General features: G+C 37.7%; 1 protein-coding gene across 3 annotated transcripts in view; it reads left to right on the top strand.

Moving 5' to 3' along the window:
* The window catches only part of WDR33 (WD repeat domain 33), a 117,544-nt gene that overhangs the window by 82,396 nt on the left and 20,104 nt on the right, over positions 1 to 15,044 (top strand). For 2 of the 3 annotated variants that reach the window (XM_003931598.4, XM_074399807.1), the window contains exons 8-13: positions 10,852 to 10,978; positions 12,369 to 12,523; positions 12,618 to 12,696; positions 13,151 to 13,261; positions 14,526 to 14,620; positions 14,823 to 14,909. In XM_003931598.4, coding sequence (XP_003931647.1) covers positions 10,852 to 10,978; positions 12,369 to 12,523; positions 12,618 to 12,696; positions 13,151 to 13,261; positions 14,526 to 14,620; positions 14,823 to 14,909 — 654 coding nt within the window. Of the gene's footprint in view, positions 1 to 1,978; positions 2,325 to 10,851; positions 10,979 to 12,368; positions 12,524 to 12,617; positions 12,697 to 13,150; positions 13,262 to 14,525; positions 14,621 to 14,822; positions 14,910 to 15,044 lie in introns of those variants that run through there. The other variant, XM_074399808.1, reaches the window with a different exon arrangement.

The following is a 15,044-nucleotide window of genomic DNA, read 5'->3' on the forward strand; positions in this document are numbered from 1 at the left end:
AAGGAATACCTACTGTGGAAGTGCTCCATAAGTATCATTTAAAACATCTTTTGTTTCCATTCTTGTTTCTGCGTTTTCTTCCATGCTAGGGCCGTCAGTCTCGGCTTCTCTTTATTCTTGGCCTGGGTTGTCTGCGGGCACTAATACCTCTATTATCAATGTAGCATAGGTACTGGCCTTTCTGATAGACTCGGTCTTGCCAGACTCCCGTCAATCTTTTGAATGTCTTTTCTTTTTGCATTTTTCTAGTTTTTCAAGTGATGACTACATGCTGCTTTTCTTGACTGTATATATTGCTACTGAATTATGAATATCTGCAGAAACATTTACTAGAGAACCTGTGACTGTTGAATTACATATGCCTGAACATACACACACATGTATACACGCATACCTCAGAGTACTTTTTCTTATGATGGACTTTGCTGCTGGTTTCTGCACACTGGTATCTGGAACACTGGTATCTCCCATCTCAGACAAATGGCTGAAGTTCTCTATGATATTGGTGTTAACATCAATGAATTGAACGAATACAACAGAAATGAGGTTGAAAAATATTTGGTTGCTACATTCCTTTAAGCATCTTTGATGAATACTCTGCAAAGTAGCCTTTAAAAAATATAAATTGAAAAAAAAAAAAAAAGTCTACAAAGGAGAATTTGCTGGTTAGCACAAAACACACTGCAAAATTACTTCTATCTGGTTATTGTAACTGAAGAATATAGAAGATTGACATATGTTTTATACACCCTCAGGCAGTGTTTTGGAAATATAACTGTACCTTTCAAATTATCAATTACCTGCTTTTCTCCATTTCCTAATCCTCAAGATTTTTTAAAATAGAGCCTTTAAACTTGACTCAAATGGAAATTGTACACTTCCCTGTTTATACCCTCCCTCACATTATTGTAAGAGTTTAACAGCAGCCTGATATGTAAGTTTCAGCAAAACTTATACCTGTATATCTTTTTATTTGACTCAGCAGTTACATATTTTACCATAGAGTCGTAAGAATTTGCTCACTTTGATGCCAGAAGTACTTAAGTAGTTACATGGCACTAATCTTATGAATTGTATACCTAATTTCAATTTCTAACCAACTTGACAGTTTCTTTTAGGTCAGTCTTTGTTGGTCTTCCATGTAAATACAAGTTGGTACAAATCAATAGAAACCATTTTACTTGCATACGCAAGGTAAATTTGTGACTTAACTAGAGACTGGCACATTGATGGTGCATCTATCACTTTATCCATTTGAGCTTGCCATTTTATGTTTGTGTATTGGTTGCTCCTGACACTAGACATTTCAAAATTTTTTATAACTTGAAAAACACTTATGTGCTACCACTCTGTTCTCATCAAATCCTTAAATTTGCCACACTCATTTCTGAATTTTCAATAAAGAAACACACATTACAGACTAAAGGTTAAAGTCCCTTTACATGCCCTTCCCTAGTCTCCTCCTCTTCCCCCAGAGGTGTCCACTCTCCTGAAATTTAGGTTTATCATTGCCAGACAAACGTAGTAAACTAGTGTTTCACATTTCCAAAATCAGCCTTCTGGCGGACTTGAAAGAACTCTGAGAAAAGAAGACTTGTGACCAAATTCTCCCGCAGATTTGTAATAATGGACATATTGAAGGGACTGAAGGCTCTCACACTGGGAAAGAAACTTATTTTAAAATTCAGCATTGCTCAGCTTCTTTGACTGCCGAACCCCTTCACCTGTGATTCTGTGCTCTGTTGCTTGGAACATACATTGTGAAAACACTGCCCTACTTAGACATACCCCCTTTCCAGAATTAACTTTCCATTTAATTCTATAGTTTTTCACTACTGAAACTTTCTAGATTTGGACAACAAAGATGACTAATAATAATCACTCCAAGTTGATGTGGACTGTTGGGTAGTGGTGAAAATCACTTTGCATTAAAGGAGGGTGAAATGCTAATAAATTGCTTATTCCTTGACCTCCACAGATTACTTACGCTTTTTTAAAATCTTAAATCCTCTGTCCAACTGGAGTTCCTGGCTGTGGACCATGGGTACTCATATACCCTTTGTCTTAAACTGATCTGTTACATTTTATGTTCCTGTGGCTGGAAGTAGCCTGAGTTTGCTGTTAATGTTTAACACATTTTCTTGAGTAACAGTTCTACTGTTAATGTTGTACAAGATGGTACTTGAATTCTTTGTTTGCCTTTTTTCTTCCTGTATTAGAGAATCTTGGTGTTTTTTGTAAGTTTTGTATAAAAGAAATTTTTCTTAAGATTTGTTCATAAAATGGCCTGATCCAGGAAAAATAAAATGGGAACATGAACACCATTTCTGACCTTCAAATAAAACTTATTATGTATTGGTTTTCAGACTGTTCACCGAGCTTTGGGATTCTATGGACTGTCTCAAGACAGGGTTATTTAGCTGTTCGGGGTGACCGGTTCCTTAGCATCCCTGAGGTGGAGGAGGGGTGAGGGCCTGAGAAAAATGCACAGGGCACAACATTTACATCCAGTTTCACAGAAGCCAGGGAACCTCCTCCTCTAAGGGAATAGTGAAAAAACAGACCTTTTGGCCTTACTGGTTCTAGCCTTCACTGCACTACACTTTATGGTTCTGGGACAGGAAATAATGAACAACAAGGCTTCACTGTCTACAAAGCAAGTTTAGAATGTGTGTTCACGAAATGTCTAATGCCTAAACCATTTATCATGTTATTCTTAGAATTTTAAGATTTGTTAAGGAGTCTTTGCATTTTATTTCTAGAATTTCCTTTTTAACACATTAAGCATTTTTTCATTAGGAAAATTATCTTGTTCGCATTCTATCCCTTGCTATTTCAAGTGTGATTACATAGCATATTTTAAAAGGGAGAGAGAGTTTTTTGTTTTTATTTTGTGGAGACCTTTAAAAATGTGTTAGTGTTTTTTCAAAGCTTAATTTCAATCGTGATTCAAAAGACTTTTATTCTAAGTATTTCTTAAAAAGCTATTGTTCTAGCACTATGTAACCCTACAAATACTCCCCCAATATTCAGGCCTCGTTTTGTTTGGTGACCACATATTTGAGGGGGTGAGCACCTATAATAGGAACTCAATAAATGTTGGCATCATGCACATTTAGTTTGAATTAATGAATGAGTGGAAGAGTACATAAATATGTGAAAGAATGAACAAGTAGAATCCGTGAAATAGTTTACTTCCTGTTTTCTGTACATTTTAATGCACTATTAATGGTCGCTTTCTGCAAATTACTATAAAGCAGTAAGTTGAACATTTCTGGCATATTAGACACAGGTCACCTGTGTCCAGGAGATGCTAATTCTGTCGTCGGTCATTTAGCTAGGACCCTGAGGGAATGCTTCGCTAGATAGCTAGCTAAGAAATGATGCAAACTCATTGTTCTCAATGCTTAATATCTAAAATAACTCAATATTTGGAATATCTTTTGGTGGAGTTAGGTTATGGTTGCCACTTTCCTTTATTCTGAACAAGACTCTGGTCTTCAGAATCAATGTTTACTTATTAAATAGCCAAAATCATTACGTATTTATCCCTAAATTATTTTCTTGTATAGTTCCAAGAGGTGGAAAGGAGTACAGAAGTTGCCATGTACAAGCTCTTCAGTTACAGTTGAGAAAGTGAAAGTTGACTTGTGATTGGAACAAAAGGGACTATCCACTTCATCTGGATGTTATATTTAGTGAGGTGAAGATAGGATTGGATAAGGAGGAAGACAGTCTGAGCCCCCTCTCACCACTGCCTTAACCCTTTCTAGCTTCAGTGTTTTCATCTGCAGAGTTAGAGATCTGGATAGTTTTGCAGGTCTTCCCAAACTCCAATATTATTTAAAGATAATTTTTTGTTGTTGCTGTTCATTGTACAACTGAGATAAAATAAGATTGTGGAAATTTAAAGGGACACTTTCTTTAAGGCCAGTTATTGTCCAATAGGGTTTTCTTGTGTGTAATGATGGAAGAATTCTCTATCTCTCCTGTCTGATATTCTAGCTGCTAGTCACATGTGACTATCGCGTACTTGAAATGTCACTGATACGACTGAGAAACTAAAATTTTAACTCTAAAACAAATTTAAACAGCCACATACGGCTAGAAGGTGCCGTATGGGACAATGCAGGTTAAATGCTTAGGTATTTGCGTTCAGAGGGAATTCCACACAGATTTATAATGGTCTTTTCTTTATATAGTGATCTACAACTGGAATCTCTTAATTATAGAATTTTGCAATTGTACCTCCAAGTCTTTACTGCTGAATCTTTCATGTGCCCATGTCACTGGCTTCTTTAAGCTCCGCCATCCTAGTGAGGATTGTGCACACCTACCACAGTCTACCTGTAGACTTCTGTCAGTCCCCTGCAGGGCCACACTTTGTGCCTGTGGTGGACTTTGTAGTGCCTGGAGCAGATTTGGTGCTGTTCAGAATTTTATCTCCCTCCCCCGCCTTTCTTTCTTTTCTTTCTTTTTTTTTTTTAAAGGGGCTCGATTCTGAGAAGTTTAATTATTTGAAAAAAATGCTTAGTCTTTCATCAGCAAGAAATTTTTAGTGCTAAAATCTTGAGCCTTTAGGGAGATGTTTTTAGTACTATAACGTCTAGTAACTAGGCTACAAAAACTCTTGTTACCTGGGTGAATTTTCCATTCAGTCCATATTAATTCTTTCAGTATTACAAATATTGCATTCTTGGAATTTTCACATTTGGGGAATGACAAAGAGCCTGGAATGATTGTATCCTGAAATTCTGTACCTCAGAAATGAAATGATCAAATTTAGTGTAGAGGCATTCTTTATGCGTAATGTTTGGAATTAATAAACCATGTGTTGGTTCTTAATCATTTTTCTATGAAATAATAATTTAGGTAAGATTAAGTTTTTATGTATGGTTTACCACTTCACAGAATCCACAATATCCTGAAACTTAATGTTTCATACATAAGTTTCATACAAAATCCATACCATGTGTGAGAGCTATCAGTGAACATCTCCCTGCTGAATATCTTCTGGGACCACAGCCACTGGTTTGTTCTATTGGCAAATGAAGGCATTAATTGATATCAATCATTCCCTTGAGTTTTGAAAAGAGGGACACCAAAAGTAGTTGCCATTAAATGAAATAATAAAAGCACATGTTAAGAAGTATTTGACCAGCCCGGACGACACAGGGAGACTCCATTTCTACAAAAAATAAAAAGATTAGCCAGACATGGTAGTGCATGCCTGTAGTCCCAGCTATTGGGAAGCCTGGATCAAACAATCACAGTTCACCACAGCCTCCACCTTTTGTGCTCAGATTCCCACTGCACTGTCGCCCAGGTAATTGAGTGAGACCCTGTCTCAAATAAAAAGGTTCAGGAGTATAGAAGAGTAAATGCCACTTTCTTATTCCCATACCATTTCTTCTTCCTAAAAAACTGTTACTTAAGCTTAAGTTTTATTTTATACAAATGGAACCATATTACACTTTGCTTTTGCGCTTATATTTTAAAAAGGCAGGCTTACTGAGGGTGTGTGTGTATGTGTGTTGTATATATATATTTTTTATTTTATCTTATTTTTGAGACAAGAGCTCCCTCTGTCACCCAGGCTGGAATGCAGTGGTACAGTCACAACTCACTGCAGCTCTGACCTCCCAGGCTCAAGCAGTCCTCCCACATCAGCCTCCTGAGAAGCTGGGAGCACAGGTTTGCACCACCATATTCGGCTAATTTTTAAGTTTTTCTTGTGCAGACAGGGTCTCACTGTGTTTCCCAGGCTGATCTGTACCTCCTGGGCTCAAGCAGTTCTCCGGCCTCAGCATCCCAAAGTACTGGGAATATAGGTCTGGCCCTGAGGTATAATTTACATAAGGTAACGTTACCGTTTTTAGGTGTATAATGCTACAAAATTTGACAAATAAATACACTATAATCTAGATACAGAACATTCCCAACACCCCAAAAGGTTCTTATTTCTGCCTCAGTTTTAAGAGCTAGATTGTATTCAGTTATATGTCTTTACCTTAATTTTCCTAAATAACCTCTCCTTGATTCATGTTTAGCTTATTTCCGGTTTTGGCAATTCAAACAAGGTGCAGTAAATATCTTTGTACATAAATTTTGGTGTGCTTTTGCAGTCATTGGGTAAATTCCTAGCAGAGGATTGATAGAATCAATGGTTATGTACCTTTAAGATTGTGATAGAGATGGCCATGTGGCCTTGCCCAAAAATTGTCCTAATTTGCTTCCCAACCAATTACAGATGAGAGTGCCTATTACTCTCTCTCATTAATATTGAGTGCCAGCAAATTTAATTTTTGCTTTTCTTTTTTTTTTGAGGCAGAGTCTTGCTCTGTTGCCCAGGCTGGAGTGTAGTGTTATGATCTTGGCTTACTGCAACCTCTGCCTCCCTGGGCTCAGGCGATCCTTCCACCTTTGCTTCCTGAACAACTGGGACTACAGGTGTGCACCACCATGCCCAGCTAATTTTTGTATTTTTTTAAAGATGAGGGTCTCACTATGTTTCCCAGGCTGGTCTCAAACTCCTGGATTCAGCCAATCCACCTGTCTTTGCCTCCCAAAGTGCTGGAATGACAGGCATGTGCCACCATGTCTGATCAATTTTTGTTAATTTGACGGGAAAATATTACCTAGCAAAGTAACTTGCATTTAGTGGTGTTTCTTTTCTTCATATTAAAAATATACCTATACAAAAAAACAAAAACATACCAGAGTTCACACACACACAAAATATAGTCCATGTTGTTTTTTTCCTAAAACCACCATATTGTACTAGAGGAAATGGGGATAGAAAAATTTCATTTTTGTTTCCATTATTCTCAACATGATTTTCATTTTCTGCTTATCTATATCTACATTTTGGCAATCATACCAAAATGTTCCTGAACAAAATGTACATGTACAAAATGTACATACATAGGTTATGTTAAGATGATTATAAAAATATGTATGTGCGTGTATAATTTATGTGTTGTTTTGCTTGCTTTTTAGTTCACATTATTTCATGAACTTTCTTTGTTTTGGAAATCTTCATTTTAATTGTTTTCGACTGTGGTGAAGTTTGTTTAATAATTCCACTCTAAAATTTGTTTCCAATGTATTTGCTATGATTAATAAGACTTCAAATGCCATCTTTTACATATCAGAGGTTTTTTTTAATCCACTTAAATTATTGGGATAAATTTCTACTGGTCTTATTCCTCTGAATCTGAATATATTAACCTTGACATGTGAGGGTAGAATTTTATTATTTGAATTTTTTTTTCACTTCACTGGAAATTCAGTCACTTCTCCCTGAAGAAGGAAGCAATTGCATGTCAATTTTCTTCTATTCCAGATTAATCTATTTATTTTTCTCGTTACATTAAAACATTCTAGGCTGGATGCGGTGGCTTATGCCTGTAATACCAGCACCCTGGGAGGCCGAGGTGGGTGGATCACCTAAGGTCAGGATTTCAAGACCAGCCTGGCCAACATGACGAAACCCCATCTCTACTAATAATACAAAAATTAGCCAGGCATGGTGGCACACACCTGTATTCCCAGCTACTTGGGAGGCTGAGGCAGGAGGCAGAGGTTGCAGTGAGCCAAGATTACACCACTGCACTCCAGCCTGGCGAGAGAGTAAGACTCTGTCTCAAAAAATAAAATAAAATAAATCTTTTAATATATGCTGTTTGTAAAGATTTCACACTCACTTTCCAGAGGTAATCCACTGTTACGTAGTAAGTTTAGTAAATTTTTTTAAAATGGAATTTTCTCAATAGGTCATTAATGTGTTTCAAAGCTGAAAAATTACAAAACAAGGTACAGTGAAAAGCCTCTTTCTTTCCCTTGTGTTCCAAGCTGCCTGATTTTTGGAGCCCGTTGATATTATCAGATTCTTTTGCATTCTTTCAGACATACATGGTATGCATTTTTGAGCAAAGGTGTGTTGGTGTATGTCCTCCGTTTTAAAGTCATAAATGTTATGCTACAAATACTTTTTTCATATATTTTCTTAAGTAACTTTATTTATTTGTATTTAATTTTGAAAAATTAGATACTACATGCACATGGTTCAAAAACAAAATGATGTAAAGGCTAACAAATGAATAGTCTCTTCCCTGTTGCCGTTCACCGTCTGCTAGGTACCATCTTTCACTGAGTCTTTGTGTGTAGAGAAGCAAATAGGAAGTGACACAGTTTTGTTTTTTCCTGCTCTTGTAACTCTTACACTAACCTTTTCATATCTAAGAAAACAGTATCACATAGTCCTTAAGAGCAGAGTCTCTGGGGCCAGCTCCCTGCATTCAGATCTCTGCTCTGCCCCATATCATCATTGTGGTCCCAAGCAAATGTTTTACTCTGTCTGTGCTTTACAGTCTTCAGATGTAAAAGGAGTCGCTACATATACTTCACTTAGAGTAGTACTATACATAAGTATATGTATGTGTTTGCTAGTATTCCTGGTTTTATTAAGAACAGGGATGAATAACATTATATCCAAGAATCACTGCCAATCAGTTTGATTTATATTTGTGATGTGTATGGATATGGCTAAATTCATGGGATTCCTCACTTACTTGAATTTTACTTAAATACATTTTAGAGAACATTAGAAAATAATGTAGCTGAAATTTATTTTGTGGTTCCTTTTTGGGTTCATAGTTTCTTTGTTTTTACATGTACTTTTTAAAACATATATTAAAACTAAACAGACATACACTCTTTATATAATAAACGTGTCCTAGAGAAGATGAGGGTAGATAGAGATGGCTGTTAAGAATATGAACTTTTTGTATAGCACATTGTAATTTGAAATTGCTTTCTCATGCATTTCTCATAATCTCAAATTTGATTGATTAATGAATACATAGCTATATATAATATTTATTTTTAGGTGACAGTGGCCCATAGAGTTTTAAAATTCCCTGGCCATACCTTTTTAGGACCAAATCATTAATTAAAGTTTCTTAAGTCAAACAAAGGAAAAGGGGACTGAAGTATATTTATGTTTCAATTATTCCATCTTCAGTTATTTTTCTTTTTAAAAGACAAAGCAACAGCAAAACCTCTCTTCCCCTTTCCCACCCTCAGATCCCAGTTACAAAATATGTTCATTGTAGAAAATATAAAAATATAGAATAAACATGAGGAAAGAATCACCTTAGTACCACCTTCCAGCTTAATATTATTTCTGTTAACGGTTTGGTGTCGAGACTTCTTGGCTTTTTTCTTTTATATAGATAAGCTCACACAGTCATTCATGTTATTGACTGCCTTTTATAGTGATGGTATACACTGATTGGTGTACTTTTTTTTTTTTATAAACAGTATCATGAACATTTCAATCATGCCATTAAATCATCTATAGGATCATTTATAGTAGGTGCATCACATTCCTTTGAGTACATATAGCACACTGCAATTGATTTTGTCACATATTTGTGTTCTATTAAAACTAAATTGCATCAGTATGCAATTGTTCTTCTAGACAAATCCTTTTGCATATCCATTATTTCCTAATGTTAAAATTCTGAGACATGAGATTATTGGGTTGTGGGAGATGCACTTTCTCATACTTTTGATACATACAGCCAAACTGTTCTCCAGATAGTTGTTACCTCCCTACATGCTTGCCAGTATGGGATATTTTGTTGGGATAAACCCATGCCCATTCGAGACCCAAATGTCTCCCCTTACGAACTGGTGCAAATCATTGACAGTGCCTCTACCCCATCTCTTCTTTCCCACTTTCACTTCCCTTTGTCTCTGTTCTTCTGTATCCTTCGTTGTTTCCACGTCAGAACTTCACAGAAGCTAGATTTAATGCAGGGTGGAGAAGGAAGCTCTTTTGAATGCTCTTCCTCACTCCTCACCTCCTGCTTAGTTCATTTGTTATGTAAACTATTCTTGGGGCTTTGTACAACATCCAGTTTTTTAAAAATCATACCCATTTTTTTCAGTTTTCATGTTTCACATTTGTGACTTTCAGTAAGTTCATCTATTACACTCGTGAAGTGAGCTCATGCTTTAGCATGGTGGTTACTGAAGTAACTATCTCTGGAATCCCGCAGACCAGGATCAGGTCCTTGCTCCTGTTCTTGCTGACTGGCCTTGGGATCTAGGATATGTTATTTAACCCCTACAGCCCTTCTGTTTCTTCACTTGTAAAATGGAGATAATGCTAATATTTTCCTCAGGATTTTGTGGGGATTTACAAAGGTGATGCTTATAAGTGGTCAATACACGGCCTAGTATAGTAAGCCTGCAGTAGGATAGCAGTTATTGTTACCTCATCTGACTGTCACAACATGTGTGAATCAAGCGAAGAGTATATTTCTCCTGCATTTCAGTAAACAGGAGCTGAAAGCTGGAATTCTCTTCCTGTCTTTCCATCTAATAAGTGGTGTCCTAAATTCCTAAATGGTGGTCCCAGAGTCCTAAATTCAGGTTGAATCAAGTTCATCTGTAAGGACTATCACAAAGTGGGACAACTGAAGTTAGTGCAGGGATTGTGCCTCATAGTCAGAGTAATCTGGAACAACATGAGAAGTTTCAAAAGCTTTACATATGGGTCTTGAGAGATGAAGCTTCCAAAAGCCCCAACAAACTCCCAGCAAGTAAGTGAGAAGATGCACTTAGTTCCAGGAGAAGAGGACTGGCTTTCGTGTGTCTTGATGTAGAAGAGGATATGTATCTGAGAAATTTCCAGACACAGAGGCCAAAGTGTCTTCACAGAAAACATTTCAAGTTGACTGAGCCTGAGAGCAAAACATTTAATAAGTTTTTTTACTTTGGTTTAAATTGCTTTAAATGCATATGGCTAATTAGGTTTTAATCCTAACTTGTTTCCAACAGGGCATGGTGCTGATGTGAAATGTGTAGACTGGCATCCAACCAAAGGGTTAGTTGTTTCAGGAAGTAAAGATAGTCAACAGCCAATCAAGTTCTGGGATCCCAAGACTGGGCAGAGTCTTGCAACACTGTAAGTGATAGGAACCTCACCTTAGCCCCTGAACAAAGGGGAGCAAAGTAGTGTATCCTTTAACTTTTAGCTTTATTTTCTCTTATGTATTTCTGAAAAAGTCATTTAGGCAACAGATGGACTTGGATCTATAGACTTCTTATTAATTATGATTCAACTCTGAACTCTCAATGAAGTAAGGCTTGTTTTTGTCCTGCCACATAGACCTAACTTTAATTTGGTTGCTATATGAGGGTGGGGAGGAGGATGAGGAAAGAGGTAGTTACTGTTCTAGCCTATTGTCTTTCATCAGAATACCTGTGGCACTGTGAGGAGCTGGTGTGTGCCCCTTACCAGACACATCCCAGCCTTCTCCATGTTACAACATCTATTTCGAGAGGGTTTCCTCTGTTTTTGAACCAGTTCTCATGTTTTGTGACGTGCTTACCTATGATGCAGCTGTGTAATCTAGTTTTCTCTTTCAGTTATTTGTGAACATCCACAGCTACATGAATCTCTTAACTTTTTTTTACCAAGTAGCTATATGGTCTTTGTGATTGGGAAGAGAACCATATTCCAAGTGAATTGGTTGGAGCAAGGCTGCTTTGTTGTGCAACCCCAATGGCCATGACAACCTGGAATGCCTTGTGAATGGTCCCTTGGAGATATGCAGGCCGGGGACTGTTGCCTTGTTTTTAGTTAAAATTAACCTTCAGACTTTCCAGCGTCCATTTTTATGCTTTGTCTTAATTAGAGAAAGTTCACTGAATTTTTGAAATGTAATGAGCTTTATTGAATATTAATTTCTGTGTTCATGTGCTTTCTTGCTTCACGGATAAACTTTACTGTTCAGTGAAAGCTTTGCTGCTGTTTTATTTATTTATTTATTTTTATTATTTTGAGACAGAGTCTCGCTGTGTTACCCAGGCTGGAGTGCACTGATGCGATCTTGGCTCACTGCAACCTTCACCTCCCAGGTTCAAGTGATTCTCCTGCCTTAGCCTCACAAGTAGCTGGGATTACAGTGGCATGCCATTACGCCTGGTTAATGTTTGTATTTTTAGTAGAGATGTGGTTTCACTATGTTGACCAGGCTGGTCTCGAACTCCTGACCTCAGGTGATCTATCCGCCTTGGTCTCTCAGAGTGCTAGGATTGCAGGCGTGAGCCACCACACCCGGCCTCTGCTGCTGTTTTAACTGGTTGGTGAGAGCTGTCTATGTTTGGGTGGTGCATATTGTTTCTGTCATTGCCCTGTTACTTTCAAGTGTGTTTTTAACTGTGATTCTGTAATGTTACATGCTTTATCATTCTAGGCCCTACCTCTTGCCATGTTGATCCATTCACTTTTCAGCAAAAATGACCATTATATTTACACTTGTTTTGAATTCTGACCTTTTCTTCGTTTCTAGTCATGCCCATAAAAACACAGTAATGGAAGTGAAATTAAATCTCAATGGCAATTGGCTGCTCACAGCATCACGTGACCATCTCTGTAAACTTTTTGATATCAGAAACCTAAAAGAAGAGCTTCAAGTCTTCCGAGGTCATAAGAAAGAAGCCACAGGTTAGCGGTTGTGATGTGATTCTCATTGACAGCTGTTACCTGTAGATTCTCAGATCCTGATAATTGTGTCTTTTCCCATGTTTTTGTTTTGCAGCTGTGGCCTGGCATCCTGTTCATGAAGGACTTTTTGCCAGTGGAGGGTCTGATGGTTCTTTGTTATTCTGGCATGTTGGGTATGTAAGATTTATGATGTGAAAAAGTAGTGTATTTTTTCAAGAGAGCACCTGAATGTGTGCAGACAAGATAGTTTTCTAATTTTTTTGTGTTCATACGTCCTATATTAGAGACTGCTTGCAGTTTTCAATTTTGTAAATCCAGCTTGGAATAAAAAATGTACCTCTGTTTGTAGATATGGAAGTCATTAAGGAGGATTAAATTGGTTTCCTAGTTTCTGTTAGTGAAATAATGCTTGCAGCCTTTTCTCTTGTGAAGTGCTCTTTGGATGAAAGGGTAAATGTCCTTTGGCAATGGCAAGCCAATACCCCTGTGACATGTGGAATTCATCAGAGCCCAAGTCCAGGCTTTGGTAGCTTCGTTTTAAGGCTAACAGAAAATGTCTTTTTTGAGGCAGAGGGAGGAGCTGGGTAACTTTTGTGAAAATGTCTTTTCTCTTTGGTGCTGTTGCAGGGTAGAGAAGGAAGTGGGTGGGATGGAGATGGCTCACGAAGGGATGATCTGGAGTCTGGCTTGGCATCCTCTTGGGCATATTCTCTGCTCAGGCTCCAATGACCATACTAGGTAAGCTTTATATTGAAATAGCAAAGCTTTATATGGAGCAACACGAAATAAATACTGCATATGTTTATTTTTATTGGTTGATTGATATATTAATTTATATTCCAACTTATTCTTGGCAACATTTTTGTAATGGTTTACAAATACTTATATTGCAATAAAGAAATTGGGTATTGAATATGGCTTTGGTTATTCAAATTTCGTTTTGGGCCGGGCGCAGTGGCTCAAGCCTGTAATCCCAGCACTTTGGGAGGCCGAGGCGGGTGGATCACGAGGTCGAGAGATCGAGACCATCCTGGTCAACATGGTGAAACCCCGTCTCTACTAAAAATACAAAAAATTAGCTGGGCATGGTGGCGCGTGCCTGTAATCCCAGCTACTCAGGAGGCTGAGGCAGGAGAATTGCCTGAGCCCAGGAGGCGGAGGTTGTGGTGAGCCGAGATCGCGTCATTGCACTCCAGCCTGGGTAACAGGAGCGAAACTCCGTCTCAAAAAGAAAAAAAAATTTGTTTTGCCTTCTTTTTTAAAACAAAATTTTTCTATGTGTTTTTTTTTTTTTTTTTTTTTTTTTTGAGACAGAGTGTCTGCCTAGCCTGGTGTGCAGTGGCACAGTTTTGGCTCACTGTGGCCTCAACTTTCATGAGCTCAGGTGATCCTCCTATCTCAGCCTCCTGAGTACCTGGGACTATAGGTGCACACCAATAGTCCACACCAATTACCACACCGGGCTAATTTCTGCATTTTTTGTAGAGATGGGATTTCACCATGTTGCCCAGGCTGATGTCGAACTCCTGGGCTCAAGCGATCCTCCTGCCTGAGCTTCCCAAGGTGCTGGGATTACAGCCATGAGCCACCTTGCCCAGCCCCACATTTCATTTTTATTTTTATTATTTTTTTAAGAGACCGAGTCTCACTCTGTCACCTGGACTGGAATGCTGTGGTGAGATCACAGCTCACTGCAGCCTCAAACTCTTAGGCTCAAGCCACCTTCCCACCTTAGCCTCTTGAGTTGCTGAGACTACAGGTGTGTGCCACCACACTCAGCTAACTTTAAAATTTTTATTTTGGAGAGACAAGGTTTCACTACGTTGCCCAGGCTGAGCTCAACTCCTGGACTCGGTCCTCCTGCCATAGCCTCACATTTTTAATTTGTAGAAGAAATGAATTGTAAAAATTTGTTGTGTTTACCAAAGGTCTGTCTAGTACTGTTAAGTACCCAGAAAAATACTGACACCATGCTTCTCTTCCCTTGTCATTACTTTTATAGCAAATTCTGGACTCGAAATCGACCAGGTGATAAAATGAGAGATCGATACAATCTAAACCTTTTACCTGGAATGTCTGAAGATGGAGTAGAATATGGTGAGACTCTTGCACATCTGTCCTTTGAAATCTGATATTGTGCTATAGAAGGGTTTGATGTTGGGAAGATTATACAAAATGAATTTTAATTTTATAGATTTATTTATAAATCATTAGTGACATCATTTTTATAAAGCATTAATTTTATCAAGTCTCTACTTTTGTAAATTTTCTATTGACAATGGTGTATTACTATTTATAGATGACCTTGAACCTAATAGCCTGGCAGTAATTCCAGGAATGGGAATACCAGAACAACTAAAATTAGCAATGGAACAAGAACAGATGGGTAAGAGAAGTTTACAGATACATTTTATTTGTATAATTTTTTTCTTGACGTGTTTCTTATCTTCCTGGTAAATATATTGAAATACCAAAATGATTTATGTTGAGAAATGTTGATAAAAATGATATAAACTGCATA

The sequence above is a fragment of the Saimiri boliviensis genome, chromosome 5 (genome assembly GCF_048565385.1).
Source record: "Saimiri boliviensis isolate mSaiBol1 chromosome 5, mSaiBol1.pri, whole genome shotgun sequence".
Taxonomy (NCBI): Eukaryota; Metazoa; Chordata; class Mammalia; order Primates; family Cebidae; genus Saimiri; species Saimiri boliviensis.